The sequence below is a fragment of the Macrobrachium nipponense genome, chromosome 21 (assembly GCF_015104395.2).
Source record: "Macrobrachium nipponense isolate FS-2020 chromosome 21, ASM1510439v2, whole genome shotgun sequence".
NCBI lineage: Eukaryota > Metazoa > Arthropoda > Malacostraca > Decapoda > Palaemonidae > Macrobrachium > Macrobrachium nipponense.
Genome location: NC_087212.1, coordinates 18,649,264 through 18,663,504, shown reverse-complemented (window position 1 = coordinate 18,663,504; position 14,241 = coordinate 18,649,264). Strand labels below are relative to the sequence as shown.

The 14,241-nt window shown below is 47.6% G+C and overlaps 1 protein-coding gene across 6 annotated transcripts in view; it reads right to left on the bottom strand.

Moving 5' to 3' along the window:
* The window catches only part of LOC135197820 (FHIP family protein GJ17503-like), a 246,217-nt gene that overhangs the window by 188,639 nt on the left and 43,337 nt on the right, over window positions 1-14,241 (bottom strand). For all 6 annotated transcript variants that reach the window (XM_064224955.1, XM_064224954.1, XM_064224959.1 and 3 more), the window contains exon 2: window positions 9,557-9,731. In XM_064224955.1, coding sequence (XP_064081025.1) covers window positions 9,557-9,731 — 175 coding nt within the window. The remainder of the gene's footprint in view (window positions 1-9,556; window positions 9,732-14,241) is intronic.

Here is a 14,241-nt window from a genome sequence, read left to right as displayed (position 1 = left end):
TCGAGTTTTCTTCAGATAGCGCCGTAGCGCCCTCACAGGACAAAGCAGCATCTCATCCGCATCATTATCGGTGAAGTCCAATAGGGAGGAATCGTGAATGACTCGAACCTGTCGTCAGGGATCGACGGTTTCTGAGTCTTCGCAACGAAGTTCGGGACGAAATCGAGCGTCACAGATCCCCATCCCTCCCCTGAGTGTCGTACATCATAGGAAAGACCATGAAGTTCCCCTACTCTCTTCGCCGATGCCAGGGCCAGCAAGAAGAGGGTCTTGAGGGTCAGATCCCTGTCTGACGACTCTCGGAGTGGCTCGAACGGCGTTCGAGTCAAACTCCTAAGGACGAGAGTCACATCCCACGCAGGAGGCCTGAGTTCCCTGGGTGGGCAAGACCTTTCGAAGCTCCTCATAAGCAAGGAGATCTCGAACGAGTTCGAGATGTCCAATCCCCTCAGTTTCAGGACGAGCGCCAAGGCGGCTCTGTATCCTTTGACTGTGGGGACTGAGAGGAGCTTCTCTCGGCGAAGAAAAACGAGGAAATCCGCTACCTGCTGAAGAGTGGCTCTGAGAGGAGATAGACCCCGTCTACGACACCAACCACAGAAGACGGCCCACTTCCCCTGGTACACAGCTGCAGAGGACTGACGGACGTTTCCAGCCATCTCTGTTGCTGCGCTACGAGAAAAGCCTCTCGTTCGCAAGAGATGGTGGATAACAGCCAGCCGTGAAGAACGTAGGGACTGGACTGCTCGGTGGTACCGCTCGACGTGTGGCTGGGCGAGAAGGTTGTGCCAAGGGGGAATCTCTCTCGGTTCTCCTGCGAGAAGAGCCAGCAGGTCCGGATACCAAATGGCCTGTGGCCATTTGGGAGCCACCAGGATCATCCTGAGATTCGGGTGACCAGTGCTCGACTGATCACCTTGCGAATTCAGGCGGAACAGCGGGGAAAGGCATAGACGAAGAAGGGTTGTCCCACGGGTGTTGAAGAGCGTCCTCTGCAGCTGCCCATGGGTCCGGCACGGCCGAGAAGAACACCTGGAGCTTCCTGTTGTGCCGGGTGGCGAACAGATCCACGACTGGTCGCAGGTCGAAGAGCCTTTCCGCCACGTCCTGGTGTAGAGACCATTCGGTCCCTATCACCTGATCCCCACGGCTGAGCGTGTCTGCTACTACATTCCTCTTCCCTGGAATGTAGCGTGCCGACAGCTCTATTGAGTGTGCCTCGGCCCACTCGTGCACCTGCCGAGTCAACTGGTACAACGGGAGAGACACTAGGCCCCCCTGTTTGTTGACGTAGGCCACCACCGTGGTGTTGTCGCACATCAACACCACTGAGTGTCCCATCAAGCGGTCCTGGAACTCTTGGAGAGCGAGGAACGCTGCCTTGAGTTCCAGTACATTGATGTGAAGGTGCTTGTCGTTCTCGTCCCACACTCCTGAAGCCAGCAACTCCTCCAGGTGTGCGCCCCATCCCTCGGTCGATGCGTCTGAGAACAGCTGCATGTCCCGGGGGGGGAGTGCGCAGAGGCACTCCTCTTAAGAGGTTCCTGTCGTCCAGCCACCAGGCTAGGTCCTGCCTCACCTCCGGTGTCAGTGACACTGGAAAGCTTGGGGGATCCGTCGCCTGTGACCAACTCTCCTTTAGTCTCCACTGGAGAGACCGCAGGTGAGACGCCCGTGAGGGACTAACTTCTCGAGTGACGACAGGTGTCCGATCACGACTTGCCATCGCTGAGCTACCTGTTCCTGCCGAGACAGGAACTGGTTGGCTGCCTCCCTGAATCTGCTGATCCGCGAGTCTGCGGGGAAGACTCGCCCTGCTACCGTGTCGATCAGCATACCCAGGTACTTCATCCTCTGCTTGGGCTCGAGATCGGACTTTTCGAAGTTCACAACGATCCCCAGATCGCGACAGAACTCGAGCAGTCGATCCCTGTCCTGTAGCAACTGCGAGCGGGAGCTCGCCAGGACTAACCAATCGTCGAGATACCTCATCAGACGTATCCCGTGCGAATGGGCCCAAGCAGACACCAGAGTGAACACTCGCGTGAACACCTGTGGGGCGGTTGAGAGACCGAAGCAAAGTGCCCTGAACTGGTACACCGTCCCGTCGAGGATGAAGCGGAGGTACTTTCTGGAGGACTGATGAATGGGTATTTGGAAATACGCATCCTTCAAGTCCACTGAAAGCATGAAATCGTTCTCCCTGATGGAGTCGAGCACTGAGCGTGCCGTCTCCATCGTGAACCGGGTCTGGCGCGAACAAACCGGTTCAGAGGAGAGAGATCTATCACCGGGGCGCCAGCCTCCCGTAGACTTTTCCACCAGGAAGAGTCGACTGTAAAAGCCCGGTGACTGATCCGTGACTATTTCTACAGCTCTCTTGCTCAGCATGGTCTTGATCTCCTGTCTCAATGCTACGTCCTTCGATGACCCTGGAACGTACGACTGCTGTTGGACCGGGTTGGAGGTGAGAGGTGGCCGAGATTCGAAGGGTAATAGATATCCCTCCCGAAGGACATCTACAATCCAGGTCTCGGCGCCGTAGCGCTGCCAAGTTGCCCAATGGCTGGCCAGGCACCCCCCCACTTCCGGCAGCAGGTGAGGGGGAACGCCGTCCCTAGCGTTTTTTCCCCCTTTCTTCGACTTCTTCCCAGAGCCTCCACGGGAGGAGGAGTGCTGGGAGGAGGGCTGGTTACGGCTCCCCTTGGTAGAAGTCGAAGAAGACAGAGTCTTTCCCCGGGGCTTCGACGCAGCTACCGTCTTGGCCACCGAGGAAGCGCTAGCCGAGCTCTTAGACTTGGCCGCAGTCCGAGGCTGCCCAGAAGCCTTCGAGACTGCCTGGTGAACCAGACGGTCACTGTCGTCAGTGCGCCGTCTGTCCACCGCAGCGTCCACCATCTCTCCTGGAAAGAGAGACGTGGAACTCCGTAAAGGTCCGTTGCGAAGTCCCAACGCCGCTTCACGCCCGGCCGCCCTGGAAACCCGAGTAAGGACAGAGTCCCTTCGTCGGAGAACCAGGTTGGCCCACAGGTTCACCGTCTGGTGGGCAAGGAAAGGAGATGGCTCTTCTCCAGGACTGGCAAATTCTCCTAAAGGCCGAGTCATCTTCGGGAGAAATTCCCCCGGAGTTGGCTGCGACCTTAGATACTGTGAGGGACCACAGATCTAGCCAGGAGACGGCCTGGAAAGCTGCCATGGCGGTAGATTCCAGGCCGAGTGCCTCTTGCTGCGAGAACCATAGGTTCTCGGACAGGAGCTGCTGCAGAGACACACCCGGAGTCAGCCTGGCTAACTCTGGGTTCACCTGTTTGGGCGGCATCGGGTCTTCAGATGGCACGTAAAAACGCCGCTGTCGCAGCAGAGGAGGTGGAAGCAGCTTGCTCGACCTGCCAGACTTGAGCGAACCGTCTTGTCCGGAGACAAGCGATTCAACCTGGTCCAGCACTGAGTCTGCAAGCTCGGAACGCGGCAAACCCACCGTCGGTCTGGGTTCCCTCTTCGGGCCCCAGAACGACTCGAGCCGGGACGTGGGCTCGGATGGTGGGAGCGGCGATCCTTCCGCGAGGTCGTTGTGCTGACGAATCAGCGCAATAACCTCGGCAAAGTTCCTCTGGATCTCAGGAGTGACTGCGTCCTGCGGAGTCGGACCATCCAGTCCCTCAAACAGGAGCATCTCCCGAGACCCTCCTCCCTCGAGGGGAGGAACAGCGACAGACCCCTCTCGGTCTCCTCCAACCACTTGTGCGTACGACCTGGCTGGTCCGAGAACCGTGCCTGGTACGTACGACGACGTGGTGGGATCCTGAGGGGCGCACCCCTCACGATCACTCCTCAATACCTCGCCCCTCCCGGTGTAACCCGAGGAGGTTGAAGGTATGGGAGAGGCAGACCTGACGCTCCCTCCTCGCTCGCTGGCAGAACCAGTGGGCTTGGAAGACTGCAGGCGATCGCCAACCCGCGGTGGCGATCGAGCTGCAGACCTAGTCGAGCCGTCTCGCTGTGGAGAACGGCTGGACCGAGAACAGCGGCCCGGTCTCGTGTGTCAGAGGAGCTGGTGCTGGTCGCCGTACCCGATCGCTCTCTGTGAGAGTGACGGTCAGGCGACCGGCGAGCTCCACTGTCACGGTGAGACCGGTGCGTATCCTCACGGTGCGTATCCTCACGGTGCGTCAGTTCGCTGGTACCAGCCGTGGCTGGTGCCGGCGAACGGGGGACCTCTTCCCAGCCTCAGCCCGTGGCCGGTCATGGACCGTCACGTCCGCCCGGGTAGCCAGCTGCTCGCCGCGAGAGCGAGAGCTGGTCTGGTGAGAGTCGCGTGAGCGGCTGTCACCAGTCTTCCGCTCCGTGCCGTGAACCTGACGCTGAGCGGACTCAGAGGTCTGGTTCTTGGCTGCACGGTCGCTGTTAGGCGACCGTACACTCGGTACCTCTCGCGAACGAGAGGCCGAGACGGACCCTGTTGCCGTGGCCGAACCACTAACAGCAGGTGAGGAAGTGCCGGTGTTAGCCGGCACTCCTCTGGTCCCCGTAGTCTTCTTCCTTGCGGAAGAAGAGACGGGTCCTGCCCCCGAAGGAGCAGGGTGACCAGCGGAAGAACCCCCCGTCTCACCAGAGCGAGACGGGCCCTTAGAAGTTCCCGAAGGAGACTTCTTAGGGGGGGGGGAGGCGACCTTCTTCTTCTTCGGCGGGGGAGCCTTAGAAGAAGAAGGGGAAGAGGCGGCAGACGACGACGACGACGAAGAAGACGATGAAGACGACGACGACACCTTCCTCCTCTTCTTCTTCTTCTTCGTCAACCTCCTCAGGACCGACGTCCAGATCTGTCATCCAGAGCGGAGCCGGGGCTGCTGTTGCCGAAGCAACAGGGCCCGGTACGCACCTGTCCGAACAGATCAGCATCGGGAGCAGCGGCGCCAGGAACAGGAACAACGTCAGCAGGTGCAGGCATCACAGGAACAGCAGTAGAGACGGCAGGAGCAGGTACAGGAACGGCAGCAGTGGTCAACGTCACGTCCGTGAACGGTGGCTGGGCAGGTACGCAGGTACGGCAGGCTGTGCAGGCGGTCCAGATGGACGGACCAGCGGCACAGACATCCTTGGTACTGGTGGGAGGTCCAGGGGCGAGCTCTTCGGGCACACGAAGTCCGGTCGCGGCAACACGGCAAACCCAGGTGGCGGCATCACACTCCCCCGAGGTACGGCGACTGGCCCCTGCACCGATGTAGTAGGTGTTACAGAGACCGCGTGCGGGGTGTACACCAGGTGAGGAGGTGAAGCGTAGCCAGGTGTTGTAAGGGTCGTGGTGGTGGTCGTAACCGTCGCATGGGTGACCGCCACGGAGCCAGCGAGATGGTAGAGCAGCCCCTGGACACTCGGTACGCCCTGCAGCCCCAACGATGCCCACACCTGTCCGAGGTCGTCCTTCGCGGCAACCGCACCTGAGGAAGCAAAAGTCGGGGTGATTAGCAGGATCCTCTACCCGCTCGCGCGAAGACGAACGGATAGAGGACCCAGAGTACAACTCGACGTCAGGGTATCTAGCGCCCTCCTCCACACTCGACAAGTCAGGTGAGGAGAAGGACCCAGAAACCCCCCCCGAAGGGGAAGGCGCCAAACGTGGAAGCTGAGCGGGCGGCAGGAAAGAAGACGAAGTGTCTGTAACCAAAGGAGTCGCGGGAGAGCTTTCGACGACTCCTTTGCAGGCCTTCGCTTCTTCCTGCCTCTAACAAAGAAAATCCCACTGCGCCTCCGACCAATTATTACAAAAACTTCACAGGGCTCGGCTCGGGTGCATTCGCGCCCCCGACACCGAGCGCACAAAATATGAGGGTCAATCTCCGGGAATGAGCGGAACTTTCCGCATTTACGCCCTTCGGTACCCGGGCATAGTCTCCGTGGGGTAGCGAGGCGAGGAGATTCCATCATTGACCAATAATTCACAATTAATTAGATAAAGAGAAATGATTGTACTTACAATGATTCTTTCATACACAAACACAACCATATACTCAAGGAAAGCAAACGACGAGAAGCGGGCAGAGAGCGTCGAACACACACGTCTACTCGCTGTGAGGCCGAAAGCAAAAGTGATTTATTTACCTCCCAGTCGCGCGCGCGCGGGGGCCCTGATAGGACCAAGCAGATTAACATACCCGAACCCAACCCCTTGTTCGAAAGCTTACGACCTATCCAGCTGCCGCTAGTACCTTCCTATTGTAAAAGGACCGAAGGTTTGTATGCCGTGTCGGAACAACTGGTGATTTATGGGGCCAAATGGGTCGAGTTCTGGTTATCGGCACCATAAGGCACCTTATGGCCCTTATGGCACCATAAGGCACCTTATGGCCCTTATGGCACCATAAGGCGCCAATAATAGAGTTATAGCGCCATAACATTCCTAACAGAGGCACCATAAATCGCCGAGTTTCAGTTAATGGCGGCTTTTGCTTGTCAGCACACCCCTAGGAACGGAACCACCGCTGATAACTGGGGACTGCCTGTATGTATTCAAATGTGATCTAAAGCAGGTAGGTATTGGTGACCTTTACACAGCAACTTTTACCTGGTCAAGAGGCTTCTGAATTTTAACCTTTTCTGCACCAGGCATTTGTTTATTATGGGAATGCAACAACAGTGGAATGATTCTGGAAAAAGAACCTCTGTGACCCTTTGTTTCTCTTACTGTGACCATAGAACATGAGTAGATGAATTTTAACTGCTCTACAAACTTCAGATTTCTTTGCTCAACATGCTCCAACTTGTCTACTCATATGATCCACACAGTGCCAACTTTTATGTCTTTAACAGTATAATCTACTTTAAATCAATGTGGTATATCTTTCCTCAACAACCCTATGACATTCAAATCTAAAAATTGTCACAAAAGGTACCCTCTCTCCTCAATCAAAATCTATCAGAAACCTCGAGCAGCCTCTGTTTATAGATGAAGCTGTGCCAATGACTTATATTTTCGGTCCAATTTGAGTCTAGAATCACTGCATCCATTCTTTTCTTGTAAGAAAATGGCATGGCTGTAATCATTACCCAAGATTCTTTGCTAAAATCTTTTTATAAGCTCAATATTTTTCTATGCATATTTCTGTCTATACAAATTGTTTACTCATGCCTTCTATCAAGAAACTACATGTAGTGTCTGTCTTCATTAACTATTTAGCTAGATTTTTGTTCTCATCTTTCTTGTTCACTTGAATTAAACACAGTAGTCTTTTCCCTTTCTGGAAGACATCTAGAATGGTAATGTCACTTACTGTGGGCACTTTGCAGACTTTGTTTAAGAGGGATTGCCCTTATTACTACTTTGGAGCTTTAGGGTCATATTTACGATAAAATATACAATACACTATACAGTGGACCCCCCGTATTCGCGGGGGATGCGTACCAGACCCCCCCGTGAATAGTTAGAATCCGCGAATGTTTGGAACCCCTATAAAAATGCTAAAAACAGCCTATTTTGTTAGTAAAACTCAAGAAAACCCCACTAAAAATTTTCATACATGGTTTTTTTAATAGTTTTATCATAAAAAGTGCATTTTATGATGAAATTCATCAAAAAAACCAGGAATTTGTGGATATTTATCATAGAAAAATACCGCGAATGCGCGAATTTTCCGCGAATAATGCAGGGAAACGTTCCCGAGAGAAATCCGCGAATGTGTGAGTCCGCGAATCTGGAGAACGCGAATACGGGGGGTCCACTGTACATATCCATGCACAGTACCATGGTACTATGTTTTTTTTTATGTACCTCTTAACAAACTGAATACTATGACATGACAGACTTGACTGCATACTGGGCCTGAGAAACTTGGAGAATGGTGTGCAAAGTTATGCAGTTTCCCATGCAGGGGACCACAAGTAAAATCCTCATCATCATCATTGCCTCAAATGCTGCATGACACAATGGGCCTCAGTGAAATGCCATCACTCAAATCTGGACTGCGCTTTATCTTTCATAAATCTCCACTCATCCTCAGCCTCCCTACTAAGTTTTCATACAATTAGGTCTGGGTCTTCCCATTCTTACAGTGCCCACAGGAGCCCAGCTGACACTATCATATTCTCCCTGGGTTGTGCAAAAGACATGTCCAAGCCATCTCTATTTCTCTGCCATTAGTATTATCTTATATCTACATAAGTAGTAACTTCCACCATTTTCCCTATGGTATACTTTCTAGCTCTATCCTGCCATTTGGCTCTTAATATTCTTCTTAAAAGCTTCATTCTAAAATCTACAAAAATTTAAGATAAGAAACTGAATTTTTTTTTTTTTTTCTAAATTCCTAATACCACAGTAGTCAATTTGGCACACTGATGGAGACAGATGTAAGATCATCTTTCATGCAATCATGCTCTTACAGGGCAGAGAAGCCTCTCCTTATCTTCTGGCATGAGGATGTACAATGAGCTACATAAAGTTTACAAAAAGTCTAAATTTCCTTCAGCAGAGCAGAAGTTGTAATGACTAGGTAATTGTAAACTTCTATGCATGATGGTATACTTTTGTACAAAGTTTGACTGAAACCCCTACAACCAAACAGTATGAACTGCAAAGACACCTAGAGTGTGACAGACAGTGATGACAAACAAAGGGGGAAAACATTTTTCCTGCTGCCTTTGCTGGTATGTAAATAATGAATATACATAGTATTAGTCTACATGATTGTGAACATATTTATATAGTAAAGGTTCAAAAGTTGAATGGTCATATATATTTTACTGAAAAAGAAAATCAAGTATAACTATTAAATATTTAATCCCTTTATTACCGGAATATAGTTTGGCTTATATTATGGCTACCATTAGAAGACTTGTAACAATTTAGGTACATAGTGCTTACTCGGATTCACGGGGTGACAAGGAATCTGAAATCACTAGTATATACTTTTATTCTGAGTTTTAATTCATATATTAGCAGACTCATAGATTTAGATTATAAAATGTTCTAGTTTGTTGAGCTTTGTTAATATATAGATTTTAGGAAGCCTAGAAGGATTTCAAATTCCTATACTAATGACAAAAGTATCGGCCAGAAATTCACTGATACCAACACCACAAAAACTAGCTGATACCACTGATACCGATACTTGGGCACATCCTACTTCATATATTGAAAATACTAATCAAAATTAACAATATGAGTTTGTAATGACCAGCCTTTCTATAAATAAAATAATGACTTTAATACAGGCAGTCCCAAGTTATCAGCGATCTGGTTTTATGGCACTAGTCTAGCTACAACAATAACGGAATTTTCTGCGCCAGTATGCACCAAGCCAAGCCTCGCTTATCAGCGCCAATAACTGGGGATCGGCGCTATTATCGCCAATTTTTGGTTATTGTCACGCCATTGAAAACAGAACTCACCCCAATAACCAGGGACTGTCTGTATCTATTTTTTTTTATACATATACAAAAGATCCCAAAGATGATGTTATGATGTTGCCCCAAAACCCTCCTGGTTAGAATTTCAGTAACTCAATACGTACTACCACAAATACACCACTATAATACTGTATAAGCTATCACAGAACTTTACCTGTCCTCTCAGCCTGGTTCTTTCAATAATTTCACAAGTCTGCTGCCAATGTTTGATAAAAGATTGAAATGCAGCTGCTGGGTCCACATCATGTAACGGAGAGGGAGCGCGACGTCGACCTAGCGACGAGCGCAAGGGGGACGCTCGCAGCCAACTGGTCATCCCGCACTCATCACTAAGAAAATAAAATGTTTTCCATTAACAAAATTATTTTCATATTCAACATCTTATGAATGCCTTTATAAAATTTCTAGGTTCTAAGCTCTATGATTATGCATATGTAATGATTTCAATACCCTGGAAAAAACCTGTGATGATGTCCATCCAATAAACAGAGGCAACAGTTAAGTTCACTCTCCATATAAAGTACACTCGACAAATAAAGTGAAGATACAGTTTTCATTAGCTTCCATTCATCGCATTTCCCATTTGTTTTTACTCTAAAGACATATCGCTAAATTTACTCTAGAATATGAAAATACATTGCAAATTATATCATATAAGTTAAAACTGCAAATCAAAACCGTTCAGATACTTAAAAACACGATATATGTCCGAAGTACTTGGAATTTCTCAGATGGATTCGTTCATAGAGATCTAGTAGATAGAATTTGAATTTCTGGTTGTAGTACTTTGTATCAGGACGACAATATTACTTGTTTTTCTTCATGAACAGGGATATTATTGCATCATCGTAAAAAGTGGTGAATGCAATTATTTTAGTTTCTACAAACTCGTGTTTGTATTCCAAAGCGATTAACACTTTGATTACTTTGACGTTGACATGGATCAAATGCTAGTTGCTGTTTACAAAGCTACTGTCTTTAAACATAAATCTTTATCAAGGTTAAAGTAGCATGTCGGCTCAAAGATTTTCTGGCTATATGCTCCCATTACAAAGCAGTTCGTAGTAGCCTACAGCCCTACATGACTGCATTTCTTTGCCGCGAGGCTGAAAGATCTCCCAACACATCAGCATTTTTTGCACAATATAAAACTTTAATTGCCTGTGCAACACATATTGACTTATTTGTGGTAAAAATATTTTTACTTAACACAGCTTTTTTTGTGAATGATTTGTGGATGAAACCCAATTTTCAAAAGTACAGACTATATCAAGAGCAAGAATGACTGCACCCTGCATCTAAAATTTTCCACGTCTTTTTACAATCTTTGAATGTTACAGCAACTGTCGAATGAAATAAAGATTAGGGTATGAATTTCTTAGAGAATTAACTTTAATATTATGATCCTTCAAATTGTATCTAGCATAGTGCAGCACGATCTTGACAGTCACATCACCCTGTTTCCCAGGTATCTGTGCACCGAGTCACCGCTCTTTCTTCTGCCTTTCCCCCGTCATAAGTCCGTTACACTGCATAAGTCCTCGCTCTCTCTCTCTCTCTCTTCTCTCTTCTCTCTTCTCTCCTCTCTTCCTTCCTCTCTATCTCTCCTTTCTCTCTACTTCTAAAACATACTTTAAAAATATATACTATCACCACTCAATCTCCCAAAGAAAATATAATGAAATTAAGTATGTAGTTATATATAGGCCTAAGCTTTCACGTATGCAGATTTTGCTCTCTCTCTCTCTCTCTCTCTCTCTCTCTCTCTCTCTCTCTCTCTCTCTCTCTCTCTCTCTCCACTTTTAAAACACATTTGAAAAAATATTATCACTCAATCTCTCAAAGTAAATAGTATAATGAATTAAGTATCTCTATAGATAGGCCTATGCTTGCGCTTTCTCTCTCTCTCTCTCTCTCTCTCTCTCTCTCTCTCTCTCTCTCTCTCTCTCTCTCTCTCTCTCTCTCTCTCTCTCCACTTTTGAAACATTTGAAAAATTATTATCACTTAATCTCTCCAAGCAAATAAAATGAATTGAGTATCTCTATCGATAGGCCTATGCTTGCGCGCTCTCTCTCTATTGTCATAATATTTCATTCTTTACTGTATTGTTCCTCATGATTTCCACAAGTACTGCCCAAATTTTAAAACTCTTTCTCTCATTGTTTAAGATCAGTCTTCAATTAGGTATGAATTTTACGTCAGTTTTGTGTCAAAGATTACTGATAAATAAGGTTCGCGGTAGGTTTTAAAAAAGGATGATCGATATTCTACCCTGAACTGACGTTGCTAAACCAACATTAATGAATAATATGGAGCCTGTTTCTACATTCAAGTATAAATGATTATAGGACTTCTACAGAATCTTTATGGTATAAAGTTAATGGAAATCTAGAAAGCAACAAACGCTATGATTTTGAAGCTCCGCCCTCTTTTTAGTGTCGCCAGGTGTGGCATTATTGAATAATATATGTCTGAAGAATTAAAAAAAAACTGTATCTTAACTTTCCTTGCTGAGTGTACATTTGCCACAAAATAAGAAAAAACTCTTAGTAAATAATGTAATAGAGCACCATGCATTAAATATTGTAAGTTTTGAGAGAAATCTGTGTTTTTCCAAAGTACACAAACATGACATTTTTAAGATAAAATAAGTTTTATATACTTGCCAAGTAATTACATAGCTATGAGCTTCCTACCTATGGCAGTCTAAAAATTCAAATTTTGGTGTAAGTGACATGCCCCGCCTACTTTCAGGGACCGGGAGGAACAACTTAGCAAAGAGCTTCAGTTCGTTTATTCCTTTATGTCCACGTGAGGAGAGGGAGCGGCTCTGATTATGTAATTGCCTGATAAGTATATATAAAGTTTATCATAAAGATATAATCTTTATATAAGTAACTTACCAAGTAATTACATACCTTATTCCACATTGAAAGAATGTGGGATCCATGGACATATCCATTAATCAAGGTATATAATGACTTTGAAATAGAACAGTTGCTAGCACTGACACAATGCTTGTTGTTTCCTTACCTGGCAAGAGAGCAACTGCAGGTAGTTACTGTCTGGTCAATGCTCCTTTTGACCTATAGTGGGCGTGGCTCTAAGGCCCAGAGTCGCCCCTACATAAGTGGGTATTTTGCAAGTGGGGGAAGTATACCTGTGCCTCGCAAAGTTAAAAAGAGATGCCCTTGCTCTGGGAGTAGACCAGAATAAACCAACAACACTGTTACCTACACTTGTAAAAAAAACCACCACCCAAACCACTAAAAACTGGAGGGCACTCCAGGTACTATGTACTCCCAGGTCTCCCATAAAACACAACATCTTACTCCAAGGCGTGGAACACTAGAGGGACAGAAGGCCCCTTCTATGCTTCCTCACCTAACACCATGCCAGCCACGGATAAAGGTGTAATGTACGGCAATTTTCAAAAGTTGTCTCCACGTCCTTGAGGTCATGTGTAGTGAAGAATGACATATCTCCAAAAGGTGGATACCAATTTACTCAAAAGGAACAATTATGTATGAATGCTGGAAATGTAGCAACAGCCCTGAACTCATGGGCTTTTACTTTAAATATTGGCAAGACATTGTCTTTAATCTGGAAGTGAGATTCTAAAATCAAGCTTCTCAGAAAGGAGAGAGCATTTTTGGAAAGAGGATGAGAGGGGTTCCTCACACAGCACCAGAGGTTGTTCGAAGGCCCCCCCCCCCCGATCTTCTGTCCTTTGAAGGTAATACCTAAGGTCTCTTACAGGGCAGAGAAGCCTCTCCTTTTCTCCTGGCTTGAGGGTGTCCATTAAATTTCTAATGGTGAACGAATGTGGTCAAGGAATAGAAGGGTCCTCATTCTTGGTGAGGAACCCAAGAGAGAAGGAGCACACTACTATGTCCTATTGTGAAAAGTCAACTCTCTTATCTATTGCTTGGAACTCACTTATATGTTTGGCAGTAGCCAAAGCCAGCCACAAGGGAGAGGGTTTTCTTTGTCAGGTTCTTAAAGCCGGCCACACACATGCAGTTTCAACTGACAGTTATAACTGAACATTTGTAACTGTCCGTTAAAACTGCACGTGTGTGGCCGGCATTAAAACTGCAGTGTCCAACTGTGCAGTTATAACGCTGGCCACACACGTGCAGTTTTAACTGAATTTACAAATGTTCAGTTATAACTGTCAGTTGAAACTGCACATGTGTGGCCAGCCTAAGGGAGACAGAGTGAAGTGGTTTGTAGGATAGACCTGAGAGCCATTTCAAAATGATGTCTAAATTCCAGGAGACATTGTCCAACTTCTCTTGCTTGACAGAATCGAAGGCCTTGATTAGGTCACATAGGTCTTGGTCAGAAGAGATTTAGACCTCAGTGTTTAAACACTGAACTTAGCAGCTTAGCAGGTTAGCAGCTTCCTAGAGGTCCTCAGGTAGAGCAGGATGTCTCAGAAGAAGAGATATTATGGTGGCTGCACATCTAAAAACTGTTCACTTGGACTGCTAGAGCTTGCGAGAAGAAGTTTGTCTGCATCCAGCAATAACTTCTGCAGCCTGCCTCGAAAATCCCTTCACTTTGACGAGGAGCCTGTCAGGGACAGAGCAGACAACCCTTGGTGGTACCTGAAGAAGTGGGGCTGTCTGAGCAGCAACAGTTGTTGTGACAGAAGCCTCAGAGTCTCCACTAACAGTTGCAGTAGGTCCGAGAACTATGACTTTCTTGGCCAAAACTGAGTATCTAAGATCATACTGAAGGAAGGGAAGGCATATATATTGAGACCTGTCCAATCCTTCCTCCCGAGGAGCTAAGTACTTCGAAAAGCCTTGAGCATAAGTTAGGTGGAGGAG